At 48.4% G+C, this 11,577-nt stretch overlaps 1 protein-coding gene across 1 annotated transcript; it reads left to right on the forward strand.

Annotated features, from left to right (window-relative positions):
* The first annotated feature begins 7,860 nt into the window (after positions 1 to 7,860).
* On the forward strand, positions 7,861 to 10,839 carry LOC134844776 (uncharacterized). Its single transcript, XM_063861592.1, has 4 exons — positions 7,861 to 8,223; positions 8,795 to 9,459; positions 10,087 to 10,409; positions 10,790 to 10,839. The coding sequence occupies exons 1-4, from the start codon at positions 7,861 to 7,863 to the stop codon at positions 10,837 to 10,839; spliced, it is 1,401 nt and encodes a 466-aa protein (XP_063717662.1).
* Positions 10,840 to 11,577: the final 738 nt, after the last annotated feature.

Genomic DNA, 11,577 nt, shown 5'->3' on the forward strand with positions numbered 1-11,577 from the left:
CAAGGAATACGCAGGGGGGGAGTCAGCCACAAAGGTCGTCATGGTACAAGCCCAGAGATGACATGGACAAACGCAGATCATGCGCTAACTGCGGGTCAGCTGACCATCATGCGGCGGATTGCACGACATACAAACAGGGCATGAAGAGTTTGGGATATGCACCCGATGAGGAAGATATGAGCCAGATGGAAGAACACGAGTTCTATAGTGGCTTGATCATCAAAATAGGTGCAAGATGCTTCTTCTACAACCAATAGGGGCACTTCAGGATGGACTGTCCGTTGTTTTGGGAGGCGGTTAAGAATCAGAGTCATCCAAAACACAAGTTGGCGTTAGCAGCGGTACAGAACCAGAGAAACAGACAAGGTGAATTTGAGACGAAAAACCTAGAAAAACCAAGTGCGGAGCTACCGACGAAAACAGTGAAAGCTGTAACACAATGTAATAGTGCAATAGAAGCCACGGCAAGGAACGCCCTAGAAATAAATTATGAGAAGGCGGCAGCGGAGGCCATCAACAAAGTGAAACAGGACCTGGCAGCGAAAGAAATAGAACAACGGCTGAAGCAGGAGATCGAAAGACAGAAATTGAACGAAGCATTAAGTTGCTCACAAACAATACCAGAGGCTGTAGCGGGGTCGACAAAAAATGGAAACTGCAACACTGTAAAGATGGTTACAGGAAAACCATTCGGCATAACAAAGATTCGGGCAAGAATAATGTCAATAATCACTGTTGGCGGCCATGAGGTAATGAGAAACTTGAGCGAACCAAGTGACCAGACAATAATGCACATTGATGTGTACGCAGATTACTTGAGTTGTATAAGCCCACAAACGACTTCTAGAGCATTCAGGGCACTACTCACGAGTGGGGGTAGCAGGTCGGTACGTGTTGATAACAGGTACACAGAAGCTTATGGTCCACATGAGGTGATGCTAAATATAGATGGGATCAACATCTATACGAAAACGATGATAACATGTGATGAAAATCTAATAGGGCAAATCTACGTGGGAAAAGAAGTGTTGAAAGTGAGATCGATTGGACACTGCGCCATGCTTGAGGAAGATGCAATGCAAATCGGGACAGAGGCAGATGTGACAGCACATGTGCTTGACATAAGTGGCAAGAAGACTCAATTACGTGGGTTGCTTCATACGGGAGCGGCCTTGAGTGTCATACTAATCGAAACTTGGGAACGAATGGGCTTCAACAAAAATGATTTGATAGATTCAAGAATACGGTTGTCAGCTGCAAACAAAGGGGCGCTGCGGGTGTTGGGCAGAACGCCGATAATAGCCCTGAATCTGGGGGAACGTAACCTGTGGATGTGCTTTCTTGTGGTAGAAAACCTAGATGAGTCTCACCAATTTATTTTAGGCAGAGACTTCATCAGGAACTTTGATGTAGCGATTGATCTAAACAACGCAATGTTCAGGATACGGAACCCGGATAGGAGGTACGCAATCAAACCGGTAAATTTAATAATGGCAAATGAGACCAAAGCACCGGTATTCTTGAGTAGGAGAGTGAGGCTAAAGGCGAACGAGGCGGCGATCGTAAGCTTACGAATGAAAAATTACAATGAACTAAGTGACAACAAGCAGGTATGCATAGTCCCAAATCCGAATAGTCAAAGTGCTGCTGTTTTAGGCAGATCCTTCTCGATCACGAAGAGCGGTCTCTGCGTGAGTGTCTTGTTGAATACCCTTGACATGCCAATCACGATACAGAGGAGGAGGAAACTGGGATATGCTTTACCTGTAAAAACTTGATATGAAATGACTGAAAACCATAAACAAAATGAAGTTGTTGATTGTCCCAATCATAGGGACAAAATTTGTATTTTGAGACGATTGAAGAAAATAAAAGGTTCATCAGGTCTTGTGAAGTCACTTAAGTCAGAGACAGACGATGGACTATCGAGCTGTTCGAATTTCCCGGAACGGCCCACACTAGATGAAATACAGAGTGATAAACCGGTCCTACCGGAAATTGAACACTTAAGAGGCAAGTTAACGGACGAACAGCTCGAAGCCATCAAGGACGTACTAGAACGGAACGAGGAGGTTTTTATTCAAGACATAAGGCAGACATCGGGTGTTGTAATTTTGTTGAGCATGAAATAGAACTTGAGGAAAACGCAATACCGCACAGGGAGGGGGCGAGGCGCATGACCCCACACAAATCGGATGCGTGTAGAAAGGAGATTGAAACGCTACTAGAGTATGACATGATAGAACCATTCAAATCACCGTGGGAGTGTGGAGTAGTGATGGCCAAAAAGAAAGGCGACCAGTTGAGGTTTTGTTGTGACTTTCGATACCTGAACTCCGTCACAGTGAAGGATGCCTATCCCATACCTAGGATTGATGAGAGTCTCTCGAAGTTAGGTGATGCAAAATTTTTTACGACTCTTGATTTAGGCTCGGCATTTTGGCAGGTACCACTCAGGAAGCAGGACAGGGACAAGACAGGGTTTGCCTGCGAGTTGGGTATGTTTCAATGGAAACGGATGCCGTTTGGACTTTGCAATGCCACTGCCACGTTTCAGCGATTGATGGTACACGCGCTGATAGGCGTGACGAAGAAGTATGGCAATCTGGTAATGTGCTATGTGGATGACGTGGTAATAGCGACACCCACACTAGAGGCCCACATTGAGAGACTTGACGAAGTATTTGGGTGTATGAAGAGGTCGGGGCTGAAGTGCAAACCATCAAAGTGTGAGATACTCAAGGACTCGATAAAATACTTGGGCACGATGGTGGACAGACACGGCATCAGACCAGATCCAGACGCAGTAGAAGCAGTTCTAACTTGGAAATCGCCGAAAACGGAACACCAATTGATGAGCTTCCTGGGTTTTGCAAATTACTACAGAGAATTCGTTAAAGGCTATGCAGACAAGGTTTATCCGATGCAACAGTTAATGAGACACAAGGGCAAGAAGTTCACGTGGAACAACGCAGCGGAAGAGTCATTCCAGAGAATAAAGAAAGAGTTGTGCGAGGCACCAGTACTAGGGATGCCAACAGAGAAAGGGATGTACGTGCTGGATACGGAGGCGTCGGTAGTAGCGATATCGGGAATACTCCACCAGGAACAAGAGTGGAACGGGAAGACAGTCTTGAGACCAATAGCGTACGGGAGCAAAGTCCTAAGTGACACGGAAATGAAGTACGGAGCACCGAAAGCAGAGATGTTCGCGGTGGTTGCCTTTGTCGAGAAATATAGGGCATACCTAGGCAGCGAGCCATTCAAGCTGCGAGTTGACAACAGGGCACTAAGCTGGCTGAAGACGTACTCAATGGACCAAAATTACATTGGGAGGTGGATATTTCGCCTGGACGGATACGATATGATAATTGAGCATAGAACACGAGACAAACATCAAAATGCTGAGAGCTTGAGCAAGAAGACGGAGTTCTACGAGAGACAAGAACAGAGGGAGGCAGATAGACCTGAGATCAAGGATGGCTTCTCCTTCATGGACAAGGAAACGTATGACAGTCTTCCTCTCACGAGATGGTTGGACAAATCAGGCAAACCAATAGAAGATCACCCCGAATTACCAAAAGATCCTACGAAAGAAACAATCTTGAAAAAGAACCGAGGGATGCCGATAGGAATAATGCTCAAGTCAAAGATCGTAAGGGAGACGCTCAAAGCAAAAGGCTACGATCTTAACCAGGTAGAGATGGGGGAGGCACAAATAGACGATGACTTAAAGAGGTTACTCGAGAAACTAGCAGATGACAAGCCCGTGATCCAAGAAAATTGTAAGGAGGAACCTGAGGTCACAATACTGCGAAAGAGTGGGATAGCTAGTGATGGAAATACCTCGAAGGTGACTAACCCTGATGAGAAGGAAGTGGTGCAGTCACTGGTTGAAAAAATCCCAGCCGACTTAATTGAACGGACTAGGGCTAGGAAAAAGAGAGTGGAGTTCAAGGAAGAAGCTGAATACCTGGGACTAGGTCAAGAGTCCGGGGAGCGGTCCACGTCCACGGAGGAAGGAAACACTGAAGGAGAAAATTTGTCCGGGGAGTTTGAAATGTGGGATGAGGACTCGGAAGCGAGCAGTGACAATCAAGATAGTCTCTGCATGATATTGGCAGAAGAAAAGATTAGACACCGCGACAGGGAATTACAAACAGATCCGTCCTCAGGAACCTTCAACTTGGACGTGCAGGAAGTACGAGGAGGTGAGGAACTTGAAAGAATTGCAGTTTCGAGGAAACCATTCAGGGAACTATCATGCAACTCAAATGTGAGAACAAATCTGGTGCCAGAAGATGACATGAAGATAGTAAAGAGGATAGTATGCGTGAAGCTGAATGACGACGTCCACAACCCTGGGGAGATGAATGGGCAGATCATGGCGCTGAAGGAACATGTCAAGGCGAGATATAGGCTATCGGACCTGATAAGAGCCCAGAAGAATGACAAGATGACAAGCAATCTCTCCAAATTGATCCGAATGGGGTCCAAGGAGAAAGGGGAACTTGAGGAAGACAGCTACAAGATCCTGAGCCAGTTCTACAAAGACAGGAAAGAGTTACTCTATCACACGGCTGAGGGAGTGGTAGCATGCAAGAGAAAAGACGAGGAGAAGATACTACACAAGCACAACCTCATCACATTACCACAATTGTATCAGACAGAGGTGCTGTTCAGATCGCATGACCAAATGGGGCACCAGGGGATAGACAAGGTGCAACAAAGATTACTTCACAGGTTCGATTGGCCAGGATTGAGGAAAGCCTGTGAGAGGTGGGTGAATGCATGCCTGGCATGCCTGCAAGTGAAAGACCCAAGGAAGATGAAACTCCCGCTCAAATCAGTGGAAAGCTCGGAATTTAATGAAGTGGTGCAGATAGACCATCAGAAGATCTGCATGACGGAGTCGGGGTATAACCAGATACTGGTTATAATTGATCACTTCACAAAGCTGGCAGAAGCGGTGCCGTTTCAAACAGCTTCGGCAGAGGAGACTTGTGACCACTTGATAACCCATTGGATGTCAAGGTATGGTTGTCCAATGACTTTTCAGTCAGACAACGGCAAGGCCTTTGTGGGGGACTTGACTAAGGAATTAATGAAGAGGTCACACATTGCTCAAGCACACTCAACGACTTACCATCCTCAGACCAACGGGCTGGTAGAGAGACAGAATAGAACGTTGGTGAACATGCTGAGGGTATACTGCTCAAGATACATGACGGACTGGGATAAATATCTGCCGCAAGTGTTGGCATACAACAGCACTCAACACTCAACAATGGGCATCAGTCCTTTCATGATGTTGACAGGCAAAGAGAGAGCGATGCCCCTGACATTCTTTTACCCGGAATATGAAGGGAAGAGGACGTCGCCTCAAGCTTACGTGAAAGAAGCGATCAGGAGACAGCAGGAAATAAACGAGCTATGCAGGAGGAACACTGCGCAAGCACAAATGAGACAGCGCAAGAAATATGATGAAAGGATATTACAGGCAAAGCCATATGAAGTGGGCCAGTACGTGTGGGTTTTCCAGAATGTTATACCGCCTAAAGGGACGAAGAAACTACTCAAGAAATGGAGAGGACCATTCATGATAACGGAAGTACATCAACAAGGACGGTTCTATCGCTTGAGTACTGGGCGAGCAGCACATTATGAGAACCTGAAGCCTCATGTCCCATCCCCAGAGGACTGGTGTATACGAAAGGACATGGAGGGAATAGAGTACCTACTGGTGGAACCAGCATGTGAAGTGAACGAAAAAGGCACCAGAGATAAGAATGATGGCAACGAGAACTTGTGTTTGGATGACAATGAAAAAATAGACGCGGACTCTGAAGCGGAATCTTTTGTGGAAGAGGACTGGAACGATCCGGAGCAAGGTGAGGTGCCGAAGTGGACAGAACCAGACTTGTCAATACCAGCGGGGACAAGGAGTGGCAATCGCAAACGCACAGGCATAAGGTACAACAGGTATGGGGACAATTTCCTGATCGACAAGATACAGCCCGATGACCTAGGCAAAGAACTAATAAGTGTGGGCGAGCTGGCGGCAGATGGTGAATGGCAGATCATCGATGATAATGAACACTACCCACAGGAAGACTATTCGACACCGGAGCGGGAGACGGATTTAGAACAGAGCGAGATAGAGAGGAGGGAGAATACGAACCTGATGATATTAGAATGGATGCGCGATGTCAAGAACGGAATCGAGGAAGGACAGAGCATACAGCAAGTTGACATATCAGCGGGGAAGTACATGAAAACGGAGAATCCTCTTTTCGGCTGGACGGCAGCAGACAGCCCGCTCGATATTCCGCCAGATAATTCAAACCCAGCATCAACGACGGGGACGTCGATAAATATTTTTGTCCAGGGAGTGGGGGTAGGACTTACCCACACCAAAAATTTAATGATAAAGAAACTCATAGAAGTGAGAGAAACGTGCGGACTGGAACTGGAAGGGGAGGAGGCCGAGCCTACCATAGGACGGAATTTCAAAACGAAGTTTAAAATACCAAACGAATACTCAGAAAATATCCTGATAACGGATAGTGACTTCATTCTGTCAGACAGGACTAGAGCAATCTGTATCACGGCGGACATGAGTTTCAAATCAAGACTCTAGGCTGACTTCAAGAGAGAGTACCAGAACGTGGAGTTTCTGTTTAGACAGAGACCGGGACTGGGAGGAATGGCCGCATTTCCACCATCAGTAGCACAAGTCCCGGGCAAATACCTGTGCTTCCTAGTAATGACAGGAACACGATCGATCCCGAACACGTGATGTTGGCACTAACAAGACTACGAGACTTCATGATTGAAAGAGGGATAACGGAGGTCTCAATGCCGGTGTATGACCCAAAGAGGGGCAAATTGAGCCCAAGGGAATTGTACGCTATCCTACACGTGGTCTTCGCAGAAACTGAGATAATGGTGCATCTTCATAAGAAATACTACTTGAGCATCGCCTGAGTCGGTTACACGGGGTCTCGAGTTGGGCATGAGGGGAGAATCTCGAGTTAGGTGTGGGGGTACAAAACAGGTAAAGAATCTTAGAGGTGATTGGCATGACAATTAAAAATTTAAATGATTGATGGTACTAAAACATAAAACGAATCTGCATGTTTTTAGAAAATTTCCAATTGAACTATTTTAGTAGGACGAAAAGGAAAGGGTTTTAACTATAGTAGTGAAGGGGGTTTTTAGGTTAGGAACACAGCCTGTTAGTCTAAAAATCGGGTGTTATTTTCAGATTGGTTTGGTTAAGTCAAATTGACTACCCAACTGTATTCAATTGAAGAAAGGAAGTCCTTAAACGGAAACGCAAATTGAACGGCGCTTCAAGAAATAAAACTCAAGTTGCTCAGGTAAAACTCAAGTTGCTCAGGTAAAACTCAAGTTGCTCAGGTAAAACTCAAGTTGCTAAAACTCAAGATCACCTGGAAGTTACAGAAATGACAGATCGATTCTGGAAGTCCATGCCATCAGCTTTGAGAAAACCCACACTTGATGAGTAGTACAGACGCCTGAGGGACCTGGATTTCACTCAAGTGGATGAGAGAATGGCAGTGATGCTGAATGCCATCCTCCAGTTGGAGGAACAGGGCGAGTGCCGAGAGTCTGCGACAGAAGCGGTTTTGATGGTAGGCTACACCACCGATGGAATATCCAACCAAGAGCAAACCAGGTGGCTGTCCTGGAACGTGTATGGAGCAATGAGGGGGTTCGACTTGGCAAGGAACCCTGGCTTGAGTAACAATACTGAGTATGGTGCAGGGGAGTTCCCACTGCCGATCAGACCATCAGTCACGATCCACGGGCCAGAGCAAGAGTAAGACACCATCGATGACACGGGCGCAACAAACGGGGGAAGCGTATCCAGACCTCAGTATCATGAAGAGAGAGCTTGAGAGGACTCAGCGGGAGAGGAACAAGGCGAAACTTGAGAGGGATCAAGCGGTCGTCGAAAAGGACCAAGCGCGGAGGGAACTGGATATGTTGAGAGCTGAACATCTACAGGCAGAAAGAGTACGAGAGAATGCCGCGAATTGTGAGCAGCTGAAGTCGGAGCTTGAAAGGATCCAGCAACGACAACGCGAGCTTGACATGCAGAAAAGGGCTAGGCCCAAAGAGCGGGTGGTTATGAGGTTGTTGGAGGTGTGGATACCAACTGAGTCAGCATCCTCCCTGCGTGGTCTAGAGACACAAGTAATACGCCCGTTGATGGACGTCGCTTGCCTGGATATACACCAAGTTCAACCCCGAGTAGTAGTCAGGTGAGTGGTAGCTCGTCACGACTGAAAGAGTTGCACGAGCGGCTACAGCTAAGGAGTCGTGAGAGTCCAGCAAGAGTGGAGCTACCCTCGACGTGGAGGGAGCAACCTGTCAGGAGTGTGGTGATCTCAAGTTACAAGAAGAACACGGAAGGCAGATACCACAGGCACAATCGGATGGAATGGAGCACGGCGCAGAGAGACAGTAGAGACTGCTTCCATGACGCGGCTTGGGTGGAATACCTCACGCAGCCACGTGTGCCTGACGGGGCGGTCCACCTGATCATAGGGGACAGCTTGTTGCGGGTGCTGACCCGGATTCAGTCCCATTGGCAAACGGGGATCTTGAGCTTCGCTGGAGCTGCGACGCCGCAGATGTTAGCAACACTTGAGATGCTAGGGTGGGCAAGAGTATACACGGTGACTCTGATGGTCGGGACGAATGACGTGTCTAGGGGGGAAGCAAGGTGACGAGGCTGCACGACAAGATGAGCTGCATTCTTGAGGAATTGCGGATTCAAATGGATCCGGCCATTCTTACGGAGTGCACCATTCCTTACAACATGAAAGCAGACCAACATGCAATGGAGATGAATACAAAAGTGCGAAACCTGAACGAAATAATCAGGCAGATACACCAAAGGAGCGTCCTCCCCGTTGGACTGTTGGACGTGGCCGAGCAAATGGAGCTATCTGCTTTCCCTGACAATGCATCCTCGGATAGGATTCACTTTGACAGGTCCAGAGGGGTGGAATGGTTAAATGACGTCTTCCAAAGGCACATTAGCGCATTGGAGGCAGAGTTGCTAGAGACGGCCCAAGTCACGTTCGGACCACCTCCAAATCCACCCTTCTTCAACCCGAGGGCGTTGTCCAGTCGCTTGGGAGCGATGGCCGATTCTAGAGACAGTTCGAGGAACTGCCGGACCAAGTTGCCGGGCGCCGCACCCATGGAGGCCGAGGAGGCAACGTCATCAACTCCTCAGGGATCGATAATATCCTCGGTGGTGGTGGCGGAGAAGAAGAAACCGGAGAGGTCAGCGGAGACCAGTAGGTCGAGATATGTGGAGAAGGTGAAGGAGCTGGACTTGGAAGATCTGGAGTGCAGGCTAGAGTTGGCGGAAGCTTTGAGTCTTGAGCGGGTGTCGCACGAAGACTTGGGTAGACACCAGTGCGTGGACTGGCTGAACGCTCACGAGACGCATTTCTCAAATGCGAAAATGATGGAGACAGCGGATCTGACTGGGATTCCCACGAAATCGGTCATGGGACCTATCAACTATAGACCTCTCAAGAACGATCACTTGCATGTGACAGGGTTTCTTGAGCAGCTCAAGGGTGATGAACCGGCACCGAAGAAGATCTGGGAAGCCATCCAGACGTTATTTGCAGCCATGAATGAAGTACAAGAGAACGTTGCCTCACGATTTGGCTCCAAGACAAAAGTAGCGTTCACGACGTCCCCCGGGTACGCGAGCATGCCTCCCGCTCTGCAATTTGTATATGCGATCTTGATCTTGATAGCAGAAGAGAATTGGTGGCGTATTCTGATGGCAGCTCCCAATCGGGAGCTGGAACCAACGAACTTGAGACTTCGCAGATCAGAACTGGCGGCGGCGTGGGCGGATGTGTCCCACGCGTTGAGGGGCTTCTACGAGTTGGCTGACATCCTCATTGTATTGGACGAGGTCCTCTTGCTAGAGATATCCAACTTCGCTAGGCAACTCAAGCTCAGTCCGGTTATAGGGGATGATCATCCAGTGGTGACTCACCTGACGGCCAGTCTGTGGTTTCGAAGTATGGAGTTGACCATCACAAGCTCCACCAGTAAATCTAGAGGGCCGAGCAATGAAAGGAAAAACGTGGCCGCAGCGGAGAAGCAGCTGGAGTCGATGGTGTATCGACTGACACAAGAGAGAGGCAGATGGCCCTTCCTGACACCAAGGCTGGAGAACGCCACGGAGCAGACAAGAGAAGATGCCCCACCTCTGGTGAAGCAAATCTGGGATTTTCTTGAGGAGCAGCTGGAAGTGGTCGAGAAGAGGGAAATGACGGTGGCCAGAATCGTCACAGCAGCCAACGAAGTCACGATTGGAGGATTCTGGAGGGAGCACGCAAAGGGTGAACTGAGGACGTGGAGGGATCACGAGATTCTTGAGTTCTTGAGTCCTTGTTGGGGAAAGGAGTTCATGGCTGGAGTGTACAGCGCGAAAGAGACCATCTTTGGAGCCTTCATACAGGAAATCTTGAACATGCCCATCAGTCTGTTGTTGGCACTGTACCTGGTTTATCCAAGGTACTTGTTCAATATGGGCCCAGCGTACATGTTCAGTCGGGGCGTGGACACACTCCAGATTGACGGGTACTTGGCATTGGTGCTTCTAACCCATGGGGAACTGGTGTCATTTCACCGAGTAATGAAATACGGAGAGCCTCTGTCGATGGGAAGAACACACTCGAGTATTGACACCTATTCGTATAAGTGTGCTGCCGGACTAAAGACGCTGCTAGTGCAGTACCTACTGATGCAAAACCGGCACCTGACTGGTGAAGAAAAGAGCCCGAATACACGAGATGAGTGGAAAAAAGTGAATGGGGGCATGCCTCTGTTGACGGACTTATGCCTGGCAATGAGATCGGACCCCATGGGGATGATCCGGGGGCTAGAGGAGATCGTAACCTGCATTTATGGACCGGCCGTCACGTACGCGTTTCCAGATTCTCTGGTGACAGCTTATCGATACTCAGTGACCCACTTGAGCCTCATAAGCATACTAGATGGGACGACACTCAATTGGTGTCAGCAGGAGGTGCTAAGGGCACAAATGAGCAACACGGTGCTCTTCAGAAAGGTGAAGGATCCGGAGTTGGTGATATACAGTTTCCGAGGACAACCGCAGTGCAGGATGGGAGGTAAAAGCGAAGGCCCCATCGAAACCTATCCCAAGTTCTGGAATCTAAATCCCCTGACAGCAAATGGACAAGAGATCTTGAGAATTCCCGCATGGAAGAAAAGCTTCGAGCTGGTGAAAAGGGAGCTAGAGGCGATATTGGAGAAGGAAGTCCTACCAGCAAGCATTCCAGAGTTTCCAACAGTGAGGAGAATGACGCTGCGGATGAACAGCTCCCTGGTGGTCCCGTCCCTGTTCGCGAGAGCAGCAACCGACGAACAACAGAGGGAGTTCATCGACGGCTGGGATCCCCTCTTCATCGGCTACACTGCAGCAATTTATTTTCATACCAGCGATGCAAAAATAAATTCATGGACAACTCAAGCCAAGAAAATGAG

The sequence above is a fragment of the Symsagittifera roscoffensis genome, chromosome 4, assembly GCF_963678635.1.
Source record: "Symsagittifera roscoffensis chromosome 4, txSymRosc1.1, whole genome shotgun sequence".
In the NCBI taxonomy this organism is placed as follows: Eukaryota; Metazoa; Xenacoelomorpha; order Acoela; family Convolutidae; genus Symsagittifera; species Symsagittifera roscoffensis.

Excerpts from the sequence above, each read along its gene's own strand:
- LOC134844776 (XM_063861592.1), top strand. The coding sequence starts at position 7,861 with ATGACACGGGCGCAACAAACGGGGGAAGCGTATCCAGACCTCAGTATC. Across the intron at positions 9,460-10,086 it reads GAAGACTTGGGTAGACACCA|TATGGAGTTGACCATCACAA; the intron begins GTGCGTGGACTG and ends GTGGTTTCGAAG. Across the intron at positions 10,410-10,789 it reads CTGGAGGGAGCACGCAAAGG|ACGCTGCTAGTGCAGTACCT; the intron begins GTGAACTGAGGA and ends GCCGGACTAAAG.